This window comes from Natator depressus, chromosome 12 (assembly GCF_965152275.1).
Source record: "Natator depressus isolate rNatDep1 chromosome 12, rNatDep2.hap1, whole genome shotgun sequence".
In the NCBI taxonomy this organism is placed as follows: Eukaryota; Metazoa; Chordata; order Testudines; family Cheloniidae; genus Natator; species Natator depressus.
In genome coordinates, this window is record NC_134245.1 from 23460736 (window position 1) to 23479496 (window position 18761).

Sequence of the window (18761 nt, forward strand, 5' to 3'; positions counted from 1 at the left end):
AGAATGTTTTTCTATTTACTCTGGATTATTTGTGGAAGCAGAGATGACCAGAGACTTTCATCCAGTCTTACACTAGTCACTTTTCAATTAGTATGCTGTAGCTGAGCTCTGCTAGGTCCACAAAGTCTGAGACCCGGGGGTTAGTAACCACTGGTGCAGTTTATTCACAGGCTTGTTCCCACCACAGCTTCACCGTGTACAGTTGATCTTTCACCATCTGGAGGCGGGAAGGAGGGAAGAGCTACCTCCCTGCTTCCACTCCCTGTCTTTTCCCTTTCTTTCTGCTCCCCCTTTGGCTTCCGTCCCCTGAGGCTTTTATATAGCCCCAGGCTAATTAGGTAACATCTGTCCCTGCTTCCCTAATTAGGGCCAGGTTATCTCAAGCCAGCTCTGAATCAGCAATCCTTTGCCCAGCACCCTGTCGCTTATGCCTAAAAGTGACCCAGATAATTACCTGTTCTTCGTAGATCTGAAGTTGTTACATTCATTTTATTCTCTCCAAATAGTCTTATATTTCTTCATTTTCTGATAGGTAACAAATGTTAACCTTGTCAGTCCCAGCATCTGTTTTCCAAGTTCTGTGATCATGCTCTTGTGACTGAGAAAAGGGTAACCAAATTTACCATTGCCATTGATGTTTGCTTTTCGATCAAAACTTTCTTGGTTGAAATGGTCATGTACTTGTAGAAAAGCTCTTGTTAGACATGTCAAGATCAACTCAACCTCTAAGTGCAGGTTTTGGTTTGCTTGAGGTTTTCTTTGTTTGTTTTGGACTTTTGGGGGGAGGGAGTGAGCGAAAAGGGGAAACGAGAACTCGCATTCAAAAATAGAAGAAATACAGGTGTATGTCAGAGTGATTCCCATTTTGTCTACAAATTTCTGAAAGCGACAGTTGCTACACCTCTTCATGATGATAGCTTTCTTTTAGGGCACAGACACATAGGAACTTCCTCAGACTGCTGCAATTTTTTCTTCTTCAGAGCAGGAGTTTCTAGCACCAGAATCGACTTAGTATTCCCAAAGAACATTCATATTTCATCAAGCTTCCTGATTGCCCAGATGTTGAACCTAGATGGGTGTCCATCACAGAAAATATTTTAAAAAAGGAGTTTAAGCATTAACTGTCACATGCAAAGCAGCTGCCAGGAAAGTGTTTTCCAAAAACTCAAACTATTCCACAGTTGAACTGGAATGTAACAAAAACAGGATGGGGTGAGGTACATCAAGCCGGTATAAAAAGCTAAGATCAGAAGCAATAAAATTTTATTCTTGAGTTAGCAAAAAAATGTTCATTCTAATGGAATGGTGAACCCTCATATTGATAGACTGTAGTTGCATCATGTCTCAGGATAAGTGGCAGATACATAAGTCACCATTTCAGATTATAACATCTGTGTGGGACATATCTCAGGTGAATCTTTTTGCCTTTCAGTCCAACGAAAAGATTACCAGCTCTTGTTCCAGACGCTGAGAGAAACATCTCACATATATGCCTTCTCCTTTTCATTGTAGTATCTTTTTCATAACTTCCTCTTTACTCACTTTTTGCTTGAATTGTGAGGAAGATCTGTGCTAACAAGGATAGAATAATTGTCAATGCTCAGTGCTGACTTTGGAAACTTTTTTTTCCATAACAGATAAAGATGTCTTTCAGGATCTGATAAATTGGAAAATGAGTCATGAAAATGCCAGTTTTCCTCAACCTCCTTCAGGAGCTCCCTCTTCAATAATTGGGTGTCAAAAGATGGAGCCTAGCTGCACAGTATTTGAGATGTTGTAGAATTTGGTTAATCACCAGAAGCTGACGCCATTCTTTTTAATACCTAGGAAGAAGCCTACCATGTACCATCTTATGTACCAACTGACTTGGGAAGCTTTCTTTCATTGGTGTATAGTAGACCTTACAGCATAAATAACCTATATCTCCTGTCTGTTAATTCCCTCTGGCAGCATTTGAAAGACCTCAGTGCAAGCCACTTCCACATTCACTTTTCACTTCATGGATATGAGTTTAGAGTTTAGTTTATTGTACTTTGTACATGTATGTTTTCTGTTTCCTTAAGACAGTTTCTCTTTTGAGGTCCTCTTTGTGAACTCCCCTGGAACAGTGGATCCCATGGATCTGTGCTTTATTTTGGGCTAAACTGTTTTTGTAACTACTGTGCTGTAAATTTGGAGGAAATGTGTTGAAGTTCATAAACATCAAGCTGAAAAACTGCTGCTTCAGATTGATTGTTTGCAATGTTGTTGTAGCCGTGTTTTGTCCCAGGATATTGGAAGGACAAGCTGGGTGGGTGAGGTAAAAGGTTGGTCCAATAAAAGATATTACTTCACCCACCTTGTTGTTTCTAATTGAGACACCTTTTCTGGGGATGCAGAAGGGTTAAACCCTGGGCATTGTTCAGCACCTCTGGTATTGGATTATCTATTTTATTTTATTGAAGCTGTTCTGTAAATGTCTTCATGAAGATCTGTTTGTCATCCATTTTACTTTATATGATTTCTGCTTTTAGATCATTTGTTGCAAACAGCATGATACGGTGACCTCTTCCTCCTCCTCCTCGTTACTATTCTTTTATATCAGTTCAGGGTAAGGAATTGGTCTGTTGAATGGAAAAAGAAGACACATCTTAACATACTAAAATTACCTGTGATAAAAATTTGTCACCTCTTCCTCTATCCTGTGTTCTTATTTTTTGGTGTGTGTAAAGTTTCTTGACTGAGAGCAAAGGGTTTAAGTAATACCTGTTGTAAGAATGTTTATGGAAGACAGGAAAACCTTTTACCTTCAGATTCTTGAAAACTAGTCATAACATAGAGGATGAGAGAGAGAACAGCTATAACAAACACAATTACTATTAAGTAATGTGCCTTTTTCTGTAATATTTTATAGTACTTATGCATGATGTGTATATTTCAAATTTTTTTCTTTTCCAGTTTTAACTGATGACTGCATGCCGTCCTTGGGAATTACTGATGCAACTTGTGTGGTTCATTTTAGTTTTCCTGCTTCTCCAAGAGTCTTTGGTGTGCGCTTACACAGCATGTCTGATAACTTCCAGAATGTACTAGAACAGGTTTGAGTAGCTTTTAATGGGCATTTGAGTTTTGCTGGCTAGCATTCATTTATTAACAGTAACATTTTGCCACATGATTATTGAAGAACTTCTAAAGCCTAAAATAAATTTCTTCCACTTTTGCTGAAGGGTTCCTCTGTAGAGCAAGTATATACAAAGGCAAAATCAGTCTTATTGCTGACAGAAAGAAATGGATGCCATGCAGTTGGTGTACTGCGTTATTTAGAACACACAGAAGCTAAAATTCCACCGGAACTGTGTGACTTTACAGCGGGCGTGCTTGAGGCTAAAGAAGATATGAAACTTGCAAGGCCTCTTTGTCAGTACCTTAAAAGATCTGGTGTTTGCAAGTAAGAAAATATCAAGTTTATGCTAACAAGTTTACTTAATGTCTTCTGCTTTGAATGACTGTTACTAGTTGTTTGATAATAATTCCCTTTGGAGAATTGTATTCAGGTTAGATTTGCAGTCATGGTTCTTTTGCTTCCATCTGGTGATAAGCATTCTATCATATTTAACAGTAAAAAGTGTTCATGTGCCTCCACAGGACAGCAGATATCTTTGGAAGTTATAACATTACTTCCCTGCCTGCCAGCTAGTTTTCCTCTGATAGTGAAGGGGCTGTGTAATAAATCTATTTTCTTTCTGGAAAATAACTGTTAAAATGTTGGTGGTTAGCTCATTGAAGAGCAAAGAACTGATGGATTCTTTCATTATAGCCCTTTGTGATATTTTTCTTGTAGTAATGATCAGTATTATTGATTTTTTAAAATAGTTAAGTCTGAGAGTACATTTGTGATGACTAATCAACATCAGTAATTCTTCAGTCTTTGCTAAAATGACCTCTTCAAGTAAATTGAACTTTTGAACATTTTTATCTTCTCTCTTGCTTTGGTGGATTGAGGAGAGGTTAAATGTGCATGCACATTAATGGATTAATATGTAGTGCCTATTGCAGTTGGGTCATATCACAAATCAGATAGTAAAAATAAATATCCCTCAGTAGTGAATTTTCATTTTAGTGCTTGTTTTTTCTGCTGCTGTTGAGTTCCACATCACATTTCTGAAATCTCTACTCGTCGTCACTCCCCCCCCCCCCCCCCCCCCGCCCCAAGTTTGTTGTTCCTCATGTTTCTTGGTAAGCTTCTGTCTCAGTTATTGTTTTTACAAAATTTTAGAGTTTTTAAGCTTTCCTGAAACGGTGGTCTAAACTATTTCAGTATAATACCTTTTGTGTTCTCCATCTTGTTCTTTAAACTGTTTTTCTTATAATGTGAATATGCAGGGATATGAGAATATGTCCAGATCGTCATCGAGTTCACTTACAAATAGACTTACCCCAAAAGATGTCAGATAACATTATACCAATGGCTGGATGTGTCACAGTAAGTTATTAGAATTTATCTTGTTTAACTCTGACAGTACTCAGGTTTGATGGCTAGTTGGCACTCTTATGATTTGACAGTTAACAGCATCAACAGAATAACATGTATATTTGGTCCCTTGTGCGTTCTATCCCCCATAGCTCTCCTTTCTGTCCTAATTTCTTTCTTTAGCTCAGGGAAGTGAACAGGTGGTCTTGACTGCTGCTGTTCACAACAATATTCACAGAAGAAAAAGAAGGGCAAAAAATGCTCTCAATTCCAGTGACTGCTTAAGCCCACAGTAATAACCCTCGTTTGTGGTGGATGGCGTCTCCTGCTCACCTGAAGGGTTTGCAGTAGAGGTAAGCAGTGTGACAGTCTTAGGCCAGGTCTATGCCCAAAAGTTAAATTGATCCAGCTGTATTGCTCGGGTGTGTTAAAAAATCCCCCCCCCAATGTATTTAAAACAACCTAACCCCCAGGGTAGACTGTGCAAAGTCGATGGAAGAATTCTTCTGTCAGCATTGCTACTGCATCTCAGGGAGGTGGACGAACTATGCTGGTGGGAGTACCCCTCCCTTCACTGTAGTGAGTGTCTGTATTCAAGTGGTACAGTAGCACAGCTGCTGTGCTGCAGCTGTAGCATTTCAAGTGTAGACAAGCCCTTAGTCTGAAGTGAAGGTGGGTCTTGTGAGCATCCTCAGAGTTCACCTGTGGCTTTTATTATTGCATGAATGAAGGGTCTGCAATGAGAAAAATAAAGATTCGGGCCTCCTGTGTTGAGGCCATTCTATTTTAGGCGTTTTAGAAAATGAGGCCTCATTCCTAACCCATTGGATAAAGAAAACAGGAGTCCTATAAAGGACTGCCGATGCTGTATTACTACTGTGGGGGGTTTTTTTTTTCCATTTCTACCTTTTAGCCATTATTCAAACTATGTGTTTGGTGGAGCTCTTTACACGTCACCATTCTTTTGAATAAGGAACTTAATTCTTCATTGCCATTGTCGTATTAGTTTGTGCCAGAATGTGGGCTTGCTGCACTAAAATAGCCTCAGCTTTCCAAACCAGAAATTAAGTTCAGTGGGGGAGATTGTGCTTGTTGCTGGATGAAAAGAAGCTATTACTGTAATTGAAACAGTTAGTGTGATTATTCATGGATACAAGATGGTCACTCCAAGTAAGCTAAGGAAATTGTACCACATCTTGGAGAAATAGAGAAATTATGGGGTCACTCCCATTAGCTGGCCCCAGCACAGCATCTCTAAAGACCCATTAGACAGGAAGGTGGACCAGACTTCTAAAACCAGACTTCTGTGTTTTATTGTCCATCTTGACATACATGTGGCCAGGACCATATCAGAGTAGATGGCAGATATTCCCCCAATAGAGTAGCTAGAAATCCCCAAAAGGACTTCAAACCAGTAATTCTCCAGGGTTCTGACATTTGGAAGGTCTTCTCTAAGTCGGATTTTGTGGCATGCCTCATCCTAAAAATGAGGTTCCCAGCCTTGCTTAGATGAGGCCCTGTGGGAGACTACTGAAAATAAAAATTCTTCTTTAAATGTACATGAGCTTGGAATCTTTTCTGAGTAGCCGTCTATCTGAGCTGCACATATGCCCTGTTCTATTTCATGCTCCTGTGTGAGGGCATAAAGGGCAGAGCAGCCGTGCCACTCTGTCAGGAAAAATATGGGGAAGACCCCCTTTACAGTGGTGTGAGGCACTTGGCACCAAATGCCATCAGGATGGATATAAATCCCCAGGGTTTAAACCCTGTTCATCATGCAGTGGTCTTATGGCCTTAGATGATAGGTACAGCAGATAGATGCCTATTCTTCCTCAAGTAGGACAATCCCTGATAAGTGCTCAATCTGCCATTGCTTTTTGCTCCAGAAAATGGGCATACGTGAGTCTCAGATTATATCTACGTGAGTAGTCCATAAAAGTCGCACCCAAACCTGAAGAGACATCAGGGTCTTCTGCTTTGAATGACTGTTACTAGTTATTTGATGATAATTCCCTTTGGAGAATTGTATTCAGGTTAGATTTGCAATCATGGTTCTTTTGCTTCCTTCTGGTGATAAGTATTCTATCATATTTAACAGTAAAAAGTTACTCCCAGCACTAGACTTGCAGCTAATGGCACTGATTTTCCTGGAGGTAAACTTCACCTTGCCAACTCCCAGTCACCACTCCTTCCCTACATCAAGTCAGGAACTGTAGCATGTGTCTAAGAGGAGGCTCTAGTGGCCAGACCCCCATGCCAGAGATGGAGGAAGCCCCTTGTGGTGGTGCAGATGAACACCAACTACCTTCTCTACCAAAGGAGTCTTCGTATTCTCCTGATGAAGCACTCACTTTGGCCCTGACATCAACCATATATCATTTTAAGACCTTCCAGGACTTGCTGACAAAGATAGACAAAACCTTGAACATCCAGACAATGGTGAACCGTGAGAAAATTTGACATCCTCAGTGCTGTCAAGAATTTTTCTCCAGTTAATGAGGGGTATAATGGACCTAGTGAAGGGGACTGTGGCACTCTCTAGCCTTATTCCCCTCCAGCCCACAGCCAGTAGAGAAGCACTACCAAGTATCCCCTATAGTCTTGAACAATTTTAGGCACATCTGACCTCAGGATCTTTAGTAGTATCTAGTAAAAGACCAGGTCCTGCAAAAGGATCAGAAAGGCAAGGACTTTCAAAATTGGGCCTTTTCAGTCAAAAGACTTAGAACTAATTGGGTTATGGCTCCGTACTTTACAGGACAGATTTCCACATTGACATCCATCTGGTCCACAGGAAGTATTTGAGATTCTTTTTTGAATGGTTAAACACATTTTTTCCACTCAGGGATATTTGTGCATCCCATGTGCTGGAGCTGAAGAGTTTTCGCAGCATTACCTGTCAGGGCAGTGCATGCATTCTGACATCCTTCTGGCTCCTTCTGAGGTGATATTGGGGCGGTGCCTCCCCAACTCTCTATTTTATACTCATTACCCATGGCCTGAGTCTGAGCTCCCCCTGAAGTTTTCCTCATGGGTTTTTTGTGCATAGTCTGTCAGTTTAGCGTTCTACATGGTTGGCAAATAGTTAGTACACTTTTGGTTTTTTTAGTTCTTATTTTTTACTGTATGGTATTATGTAGTTAGTTTTGGTGTTATGCATTTGTGGCATGCAGCACTTGCTGAGCTTTAAGTACTGAGCATTGTGTGGGGTGTCCATCCCGAATAGTGAGTTCCATATGTGCTGCCTTTTTTGTCTTGATGAGGGACACATTGAGAGGTTCAATGGCTGCCCCTCTTTCAAGAAAAGAGAGCAGATTTCCAGAGACCTGCACCTTAAACATCACCTGGGGAGAAGGCAATGAGTCCTGCCTCGACTTCTGGGCCCTGGAGTAAACACTTTGATCCCCGCCTGTCTGCAGACCGTAAGTGTGGCTGTGGTTGTCTCTAATACACTCCCCCTGGAATTGGACTCTTCACCAGAGAGAGAGGTTGGTTTTCCTCTCCAGGGCCTCCCTGAAAAAGGGGACACAGGACAAACCAGTATGTCTTGTCCAGTATAATTGCTGATTAGATCAATGCATGTTGTATGCAGTAATAATGAGCATTCCTATCCATAGAAATGACTACTAATTTGCTGTTTTTTTTCCTCCATTCCATAACATGAGAGGCATTTTTGAATGGTAAACATTAAGAGAATTCCTCCTCTTCTTCAATAAAAGGACTCAGAACATCACTGAGACTTTTCAGGTACCAAGGGTAGAGCTGAGCTGTCAACCCATGTTTCCCCATTATGGTGGCAGGAGGATCTGTGCCATACTGTTGTTTTCAGTACTGTTTTCAGGATAGCTGTTGGTTCCCCTTAGAATGGATGCTGTTTTGGGGCAGACATTATTGGTGTTGACAACCCTGTAAGCTTAAAATGCAGCAAAGGTTTGCTTTGCCTCTCCATTCCAAACTCTCTTGTGGTACAGGAGCCCGTTGCATTGTCTCCTGTGTTACCGGGTCTGTCTGTCTGTCTTAGTTCTGATGAGACTGTTAGTGGTACAGATGTTGGTTCCAGACAAGAAGTATTGTAGGGGCTTACAGCTTCGCAGGCACTTTCTTTGGCATTGGTATACAGTGTGACGGCACTGGTACAGTCTTTTGCCTCTGTCTCAGCACCAACAGCCTTGGTATGGGGACTCCAGTTGGGTACTGACTCCAACTTATACCATGGCACTGAGTATGAGAGGTAATTCCTGACACCGGTTAATGATGGTGTGCCATCGGTGTCTTGGGACTGTTTGAGGCACTGATTACTACACCTGCTTTGGTACCGATGGTGGCCTCTTCACGATAGGCTGCAACTAAATTAGATTGCTGAGTGACCCCAGCAGGCTTTGTGCCCCTGGTGCGTGCTCATTATTGAGATGACTCTTTGCAGTCTGGCTCAAAGTCCTCTACTATCTCACTATTTCCTACTAGACTCGGTTGGTCTAGCAAGTCTGCTAGACTGCCTGCAGAAGGAGAGCATCGGGCTTGGGTCTGATAATTTAGCAGAGACAGATAGTCATGGCACAGTGCTTGTTGGTCCCCCATGCTCTACTCTTTGGCCATTTTGGAGCCCTTGGGGTATTTCCTGTTCTCCTAGGTTTCAGTCATAGGTCCAGTCTAGGAGAAGGTCTCCAGAGTGTTCAGTAGAGCAGCTTCCAGAGCTACCTAGATTGGAAATATGAAGAGATGTTGTTCCCCCTGAGAAGCTAATGGTGCAGGAGGAGCCTGGGCCCAAGGAACCAGTTTCACCACAGGAGGATCCATATACTTCTGCTAACCTTTCTTTCTTCTTCCCTGATTACTCAATGATTCTGGACTCTTCTCTGGTTCCAGAGGATTTTAAAGTCTCATCAGGAACTTCTGAGAAGAATCACTGTGAATTTTTTCCAGTCCAATGAGTCTCTAGACCCCACCTAGTACCAGCGGAGCCTGTGTCAATGTCCCCAGGTTTCAAACTTTGCACAGGCTGCAAAAAGCCTAGGCTTGTTAGTGAACCTCATTCCTGTTGTTTCAAGTGCTTGAGTGATGGCCACATTAGAGACAGGTGCTCTATTTGTCATGGCTTCATCACCAGGATGAAGAAGCTGAGGAAGGAGTGTCTCCGATATATCTTCATGAAGGCTGCCCCTAGACCAACATTTGAACCCCCTTGGTTTTCCAAGGGAAGCTCTTTGAAGACTCCTTGCCAAAGTGTTCCTACAGTGGCCATATTGGATTCTCTGGGGGGATGCCTGCAGCATCCACATGTACATCACCAAGGTCTAGCACAAGTATATCCCCCCAGAAGGGAGCACTCTCCTATTAGTACTGAAAGGCCCGTGACGGTAGGTACCAATCAGCCTTCACACTCCCAGATGTAAGACTTGACTCCCAACTGCAGCTCTAGAGCAGGCTGAGCTATCTCTGTTGCCCCTGCTTCAAGCTGCCTCATCCCTGGATGGGGGGCCTGGTATTGGATGTATTCTCCCTGGTGCCAGGTGACTTTAAGATGCATTAGGACCCTCTCAGGAGAGCGGCAGCCTCTCTGGACATTCAAGTGGAGCTTGTGGAGGAGAGTACCCAAAAGCTCATTAACATTCTTTATCCCTCTGTGGTAGAGAAGGTGGCCCTCCCTGTAAATGATGCCGTTATGCAGTAGGCCGAAACAATCTGACAGCCCCTTCCTGCATTCCACCAGTGACCAAACAATTGGAATGAAAATACCAGGTTCAGTCTAAGGGGGTTGTTTTATTTACATCCCACCCTGGGATCATTAGTTGTGGCCATGCTGAAAGAGAAGAGCCATCAGGGTCAGGCTAAGGCTTACCCTCTCAGAAAAAGATGCCAAAAAACTCAAGCTTTTTGACAGAAAAACTTATTCTGCAGCAAGTTTACAATTTTATGTTGCCAGTCAACACTCTTTATTGTCCAGATATGATTTCTCAAATGAGGAGGTCAGGTCCCAGTTTTGCCAGTAAGCTGCCTGAAGCTTCCAGAGAGCAATTCCAATTACTCGTCAGTGTGGGCTGCCTCATCTCTTTCATAGTCCTACAGGCTTTTACGGACTTGATGGACTTTTCAGCCAGGTCTATGGTGACAGTAATAATGTGCTTTTCCTCCTGGTTACAGTCTTCAGGGATTCCTGTGGGAGGTGCAACACACAATTGAGGACTTTCCTTTTGATCGTTGTGCCTTGGTTTCATCCAAAATGGATGAGACTTTGCACACCCGAAAGGACTTGAGACTAGTTTCAAAGTCTTTGGGCCTCCAACCTCTGGCCATAATGTTGTCCTCAATATCAACCTAGACAGCAGTATGATCCCTTTCATCAGGCTGACCAATCTAGGCATTCCCAGGGCAGCAATTTTTACTTTATGTTGAGGACAGTATGCTACCCAGCCTGGGACTTACTGACCCTTCCCCACCTTTCTGGGACAGGTTATACCATATCCTACATGTGTGGCAGTCCATCACCTCAGAGAAATGGGCACTTAGCATGGTGGAATCAGGATATACCCTGCACTTCCTTTTTATCTTCCCCCCTCCTCCCACCCAACACAGTCCTTCAGGGGCCCTTTTCACGAGTCTTTGCTAAGACAAGAAGTGAAAACTCTACATTCTTAGGGAGCCATAAAAGAAGCCCTCTATTCATTGGGACAGGGGTTTTTAGTCCTAATATTTTCTAATGCACAAGGCCAGAGGGAGCCTCCATCCCATCCTAGACCTTCAGAATTTCAACAGATATCCAAAAAGTAGTTCTGTAGTGTGTCTGACTACTATTATTCCTTCATTAGATACAAGAGATTGGTTTCCTTCCCTTGACTTACAGGATTCATATACCATGTGGCAATTCATCCTACCCACAGTACATTAATGAGGTTTGGTGTAGAAGACCAATTCACTGTCCTGCCATGCAGCTTATCATCCGCAGACAGGGTGTTTACCAAGTGCACAGCAATGTATATCCTAATCCTGCCATTGACTCAACTCTGTGGGAGAGGAATCACGACTAGGATTAAGCTGAACTGCCTGGATTGCCTGTTCAGTTTAACACCTCAACCAACATGGGTGCAATTCAGTTCTTGGCCTCTGTACAAACATGGAATATACTATGAACAGATAGTGTGGTATTGGCTCTTGCAATATGAACGCCTAGACGTCTGTTAGAAACTGAATTGAGTCCCAGTTTGTAGTATTCCTTTTCATGTAGGCTACTATTATACTGATCTGTGCTGGAATGAATCAGTGGATTTAGCTGTAAAAGGCTGTGTAGCTCAGTAATTTAATCTCATGAGTTGTCTGTCTTTTTTTTTTTTTTTTTTTAAAACACTTTCAGATAGTACCTCTCCACATTGTGGATGCAACAAACTACTTCGGTCGCATAATAGATAAACAAAAGGATCACTATGCAATTCTTGCTGGAGAGATGATTGAGTATTTTAAGGAAGCTAGGAATAAAGTGTGCGTTGAAATGGTGGAGAAACTAGCAATGTATGGATTACACAAAGAAGGTCTCTTTCACAGGTAAGATACTCAGATTGATTTGAAAAGAAGGATTTTTAAAGAATAAAATTTCTGGATATTTTAAAATAAGTACTTTGTATTGAAATATTTGTATATACCTGAAAAAGCTCAATATTAGTATTCAAAGGACTGTAAGAGACCATTATTAACCAGAATCCATGTAGTATAATTGTTTAGTATAGTTAATGCACACAATATGTCTCAATTAGGTCGTATCTAGAGTAGTTGTAGCTGTCAGTCCCAGGGTATTAAAGAGACAAGCTGAAGAACTCTGTGGCTCAAAAGCTTGTGTGTCACCCACAGAAGTTGGTCCAATAAAATATTTCACCCTCCTTGTCTCTCAATTAGGTAGCTCGTATTTTCATTTACTATTATTATATTACGTTACATTTTCATAAATGTTAAGCAAAACCCAATAGATTAAGATTGTATTTATCATTTCATTTTTTGTAACTCAGGTACTGTATTGTATTTAATTTGGAAAATGAAAATTAATTTTTCACTTCTTCTTTTCTCCCTTAAGGGTTCAAGTGTTGGAGATACCCCCAAAAGAAGAAAATAGTTTCTTCTGTAATGTTACTATCAGGTATATAGATGAAGGCAGAACTGGTCAAGTTCAAGTTCATCAGCTGTTTCACTTACCTACAAGATTTCAAATTTTGCCACCACAGGCTGTGGAATTTATTGTTTGTAGGGTGAAACCTATTGATAATGAAATTGAATGGAACCCTAAGGTAATCTTTCTTTAATATAGTATGTCTCTCTTTTTTTTATCTCAAGTTCAGAAAACTTATTTCTGAATCACTTAAATTGAGCCAATATTTTTGGTAGTGTAGTGAGGCAAGACTCACTGGTGCAGCGCCTCCTGCTGGTCGTTTCGGGAATTAGCTCTCCAGCATATGGAGCCCCTCCTCCGGGCCGGTGTCTCGCCTGCTGCTGGCCCTTGTGTCCCTCCCGGACCCCAGTTACCCTTTACCTTGGGGTGCTGCTCCCGGCAGTGCACCCCCACTCTGGGTCTCCCCTCCCTGGGGAACCCCCAACCCTCTATCCCCACCTTGCCTCAGTGGCTACTGCCAGTCATCATCTAGCCCCCGCTCACTGGGGCAGACTGCAGTCTGTAAACCACTCATCAATGGCAAGGCGGGTTTGGACCAGCTGCCTCTGCCTATCTCTGGGCTGCACCTCCCAGCCCCACTACCTGCATAGGCCTCTATCAAAGCCTACAGCCTGGGGACTTGCCAGTCTGGAGCTCCCCAGCTCCTCCTCCCTTTCCCCAGCACTGCTCTGTCTCAAGTACCCTTCTTTCCTAGGCAGCCAGGTCCTTCTCTCTCAAGAGCTAGAGAGAGACTGACTGAGCTCCTTGCTCATAACCCTTTTATAGGGCTGATTGGGGCAGGGCCCCAGCTGTGGCTGCTTCCCCAATCAGCCTAGCCTTTTCTCTCAGCCCCAGTCCTCTCCAAGGGCTGGCTTTTAACCCCTTCCGAGCCGGAGCAGGGTGACCGCCCTGCTACAGGTAGTTTATGCTTCGTAGTTAATCCTTAATTTTTTAGAAATTGGTGTTGTAAGTAAATTTTATTAATTCTTTTAAAAGATCTTCCATTACTGAAAGATTTAATATTCCTGTGCCTTTAGAAAGGACAGAACCTATTTCATAACTGCGACTTTAATCATAATTGCCCATGAAGTGGGTAAATGCTTGGTGCTGTTTCTTTGGGGAATAAGCTTCTGAGAGAGCCCTTCTCAGAATCCAGTACAATCCTTTTTACCCCCTTTCTCTTGAAAACTTTCCACCATTCTTCCACCAATGCAGAAGGCTAGTTGTGGCCTCTTCCAACACCAGTCATCACTGCTCCTTGGGTCTGCCAGGAGCAATTGGAGATACAGCTTCCGATACCCTTGACTCATACTTGTATTTTTCCCCATGTTGTAGTAAAACATAATTCACTAGACTTCTAGGCCAGCCCCATTAATCATGCAATATTAATACAATCTGTAATTTTGCAATGTACGTCTTTTTATAGTTTGTATGTGGTTTTCTCCAAAACTGTTGGTACTATTTGATAAATGCCCTAATTTCATTGTTAATTATAATTTAGTAACCTTCTAAGCTTAAAATAGATACAAAATCTGTATTTGATTTAAGATGTACTTTAAATACTATCAGAGTTGTTTTTATTAGGTTACTAGATATATTCATCACAAAATTAGAGGAAAACTTCATGAAGCAAAAATAGTGCTTGCCTTGGGAAATACAATTTGGGTTGATCCAATGGTAAGTATTAAATATAAATATCACTACTGGAGAATATTTATCTAAATTCCTTATAAATGCCCAGTAAATGGTTTTTCTCTTTGCTCTCTTTTTATTGATATTTATGTATATATATTTGTGAATGTGTATGTAAATATACTGAGAGAGAAAATACATGATGGTATGGTGTAAGATTTTGGATAACGGCATAATGCACTATTGGCAAAGCTGCAAATAGATTACACAGGTCATCCCAAATGAATGCCAATAGAACATTAATTCTAGGGCTGCTAAGCTCCCTGGGTTTGGGTAATAATTGATCGCTGTTCTAGCTCTGGTTTACTCAGGCATACTCCTCAGTTGCAGACTCTGTGTCTGATACATGTCTTGGCTATATAACCCCACAGTCCAGCTGACTTGACCTTGAACCCAGTGTTTCGGTCCTCTTGACCTTACGTGTTGCTTAGATCTGTTCCATCTAGAGCAGGGTGAGCTCTGGTGCCCCTAGTTATAAACTTCAGGGATTATGTGACAGTTAAAGTAAGGAACAAACAGGCTTTGTGAAGAAACGTTTTTAAATAAACACAGATTTACAAAGCATACAAGAGTGATAGATCTATTTAAAAAATATGTTTGTTTACCTTCCTCTTCTTCCTCACTACTCCTAACAGTCTAATGGGTCCAAGGTCTGTTCATGTTCAGGCGTTCAAGTCCCTCTTGCTGCTTGCAGGGATTGGCTCCTTTTACACACACAACCCCTACCATGCTGGGTTCACGTATACAGTTCCCATTATTTCAGAGGGAGTGGTAAAGCTCATAAGTTATTATAAAGTCAGTAGTCCATGGCAACCTTCGCTTACTCTTCCTGTGCATTCTGCATAAGGTAAGAAATACCCCCTCTTCTGGCCTTACTATACATCTTGATGGGCTACAAAATCTGGCTCTCAACACAGGACACAAAGTACAGTAATATGCAAAGTGGAGGTTCTAATCCACAAAGCAGGTTTGCAGTCTTAAATGATACAAAACAAAATTAAACTTTATAAATAGACAGACATTTTCCCCAAACTGTCAGACTGTGTGCACACAATGAAAATATGATCCCTGTCACAAAGAGTGTACAGGTGTGCGTGTGTGTGTAACACACACAACTATATTAAAAGAACTTTAAGGTTTCAAAGTCAAGCACTGAGAAGGTAGGAAATGCCATACTCACAAACGTTCTTTGTGAGTATGCATTATGATATATTCTTTAATTATGTGATCACATACTGCTTTTTTTTTTTCCAGAGGACTCCTTCCTTCAGTGTACTCACTTTGGTATTTTGTTTTATTTTCATTGTTTAATGTATATGGCCCCATGCCTTACTTACTGCACACAATTCAAACCTTGCAATGAAGACAGACTTATCAATTTCCTGATGGGCTTTTCTATGGTACTCATCACTGTGGTATTTTGAGTTCTTCATAAACATCAATCTTTACGACCCTTCCTTCTCTGTGGTTCTGGAAGTTGCTCTAATTGATCGAATTGTATGGTACCATAACACTGTTCATCATTACACTCTCATAGTAGAGAAGAAGAAATTACTGCAAAACATTACAAGTAGGTAATTATTCCATATAACTAGAGATAAAGTAGTTATGTGTGTATTCATAGGTATAGATACACGTGTGATATGTGTACACATGTGCCTAATGTTTTAGTTTTTAAGTTAATAGACAAGTTAGAGAGAGAATGATTTTCTTATGAGAACTGTTGTATTTACATCATATATTTTCTTTAAGGTCCGGGTCACCAAGCTTTCAGATTTGAAGACTTCTATCAATGAATATAATATTCGATCTGAGATTTTGTCTATGGGTATGGGAACTGACAATCCAGAACATATAAAACAACTTCAAAAGTTGTGTAAACATGCAAAAATGTTAGCTCTTGAGGAGAAAACCTTGCAAACTTTGTAAGTGATTACTTTTGATTTTCCATGCTTGATTTCTTCTTTTAATGAATGCTGGTTTTGGTCTGCAAAGAGTTTCTTAATTTGATAAACAGGATATTTATACAGTATGAATACTAGCTGACAACAGTCGACCTTTCACTTGGACATAGTGTCTACTCGATTGGTACCTACAGCATGCTTGCTTTCTCTGAGAGCATTCTCTGGGCTCATATCCAGCATTGCCAAATCACAGAGAAAAATTGTTACTGACCTTCAAATGACCTGTAATAGAAATGTCAAAATTCAAATTTTTTGTTTATTGTGATGAGTAGTTCTTAATGAGTAAGTACCAAATTTCAATATTCTCCATCAAAAGGGCAGATGAACTGTTAAAATCTGATATAAAGACTGGACTTCAGGGGTGACCAGTGGGAAAAGTCAGTGATCAAATACACTGCACTCAGGGTATGACTATACAGCACACTGAGCTTGGGTCTGTGAAACAGACTCTGTGTTTCCAAGTGCAAATGCTTGAGCATGCACACTGCATTGGAAACGTGGACCTCGCAACTGTGCGCTATGCAGACCTGAATCACAAGTTCAGCTTCAGGGGTTATATACTCTTGTATCCCAGGTTTCCTAGTGCCCTTGCCAGCTGAAGCCACTGTAGGGTATGTTTCATAGTGGAGTATGGCAGAATTTGTCTCCGTGCCCCCAGAAATTGACCAGAAGTGTTTTGGGTGGTTTATCCTGCAAACACATCCAGCTGAGGTATTTTGTGTCTACATGCTCCCAGCAGCTGGAACCATTAGCATGGATCCTGACCTGGCAGAAGAACTTCACCTCATGCTCTCAATACTATTTCAGAAAACAGGCAGAACATCTGCGAGATGCTGGTGGACATTTCAGCAACAGGTTTTGAAGTGCCAAAGACACCTCTCAGAGGGCGATACTGATATGCCAGCTACAATCTAGCTGATGCCTGCTCATGCCTGAGATCAGGGCCAAAAGCACAGAGTGGTGGGGTCTCATTGTCATGCAGACCTGGGATGACCAACAGTGGGTTCAGAACTTGCTCATGAAGAAGCAGATGTTGCTGGAGGTTTGTGATGAGCTTGTCTCAACTCTCCAGCAGCAGGACTTCCACATGAGGAAGGCCACACAAGTCCAGGTTTGTGTCGCTGTAGCCATTTGGAAGCTGGCTTCTGCAGACTGGTACAGGTCCATGGCTAACCAGTTTGTGTTGGCAAATCAACTGTGGGGGTAGTTGTTGCAGAGATTTGTGAGGTGATCAGGATTGTGATGTACCTGAATGTGATGGGCATTACAAATCTTCCTGAAATAATTGCTGGCTTTGTGACAGTGGGTTTTACAAACTGCGCCAGGGCCATTGCTGGGACTTGTGCCTGTAGTTTGCTTTCCAGAAGGAGGAGCACATGAGAACATAAACTGTAGAGGGTACAACTCTACTATTATGAAGGCACGTCAACCATAGAGGCAGATTAATGGACACAAACATGGGATGCATTAGCAGGGTGCATGATGCCAGGGTGTCCTGGAGATCGGGACTTTACTTTCCTGGACACCTGAGACATTTATTCCCACTGAATGAAGTTATAAATAGTGTCACTGTCTCTCCTGTTGCTCTGGGGAGACCCCACTTGTCCCTTTGTTGCCATGGCTTATGAAACCCTTACCAAAATGTCTGGCAAAAGAAGGTTCAGCTACACACAGTAGCTTTAGGATGGTGATGGTTGTGGAATGTGTATTTAGCAGATTAAAATCCCATTGGCACTGCCTTCAAAACCGTTTGGATGCAATGTCATCAGTACGGTCTGCATTATTGTTGTGTGTTGCATTCTGCAGAATTGTTTGTGAGGACAAGGGGGAACCTTGTCACCGGGGTGGACTCAGGACATTGCTAGATTTCTGAACTGGTGTACACAGCCAGATAGCATAGCTGTCATGACTGGTGCTGGATCCACATGCAACGGAAATCAGGGATGCTGTGTGCGCCCATGTGATGGGTATGCGTGGTCCCATACATAAGGGGGGATGATGATATTTGAAAATGTACTGTACATGAGTGTAGGACAGCAATGGGAGGATTTTTGTAAATGTATTGGTATTATGTATTGTGAATTTTGTACACACTTTCAGGAAATGTACAGAGACGTGTTATGGAATTTATCATTACTGACCACATACTGCAACTCACAGTTTATATATTACAGTGATGACAGTTTATAAATTTTTATTATGAAAGTTACTGAGAATGAGCATGAGATGACTGGCACTTTTAACATAACATAGATGAAACTTGCTGTTGTATTCTTGTGCATGAATTCAACACTACTTTACTTTACACATGTATTTACATGTAGGAACCAGGAAGGCAGACCAGCTGCCATCAAAACGTACATCACAATAAACAAAGTCGGTGCCAAAACAGTCAAAGGTCCATATTGCCAAATTACATGTCTAGCTTTTCCTATCTGTCCCCTGTCATAAGAATGACCATACTGGGTCAGACCAATGGTCCATCTAGCCCAGTAATCTATCTTCTGACAGTGGTCTGTGTCAG

At 41.7% G+C, this 18761-nt stretch overlaps 1 protein-coding gene across 1 annotated transcript in view; it reads left to right on the top strand.

Annotated features, from left to right (window-relative positions):
• Positions 1 to 18761, top strand: part of TDRD12 (tudor domain containing 12) — a 123565-nt gene that overhangs the window by 68390 nt on the left and 36414 nt on the right. Inside the window, exons 21-27 of the mRNA XM_074968717.1 lie at positions 2938 to 3077; positions 3207 to 3427; positions 4363 to 4462; positions 11799 to 11986; positions 12510 to 12720; positions 14166 to 14258; positions 16026 to 16198. Of these exons, the coding sequence (XP_074824818.1) occupies positions 2938 to 3077; positions 3207 to 3427; positions 4363 to 4462; positions 11799 to 11986; positions 12510 to 12720; positions 14166 to 14258; positions 16026 to 16198 (1126 nt within the window). The remainder of the gene's footprint in view (positions 1 to 2937; positions 3078 to 3206; positions 3428 to 4362; positions 4463 to 11798; positions 11987 to 12509; positions 12721 to 14165; positions 14259 to 16025; positions 16199 to 18761) is intronic.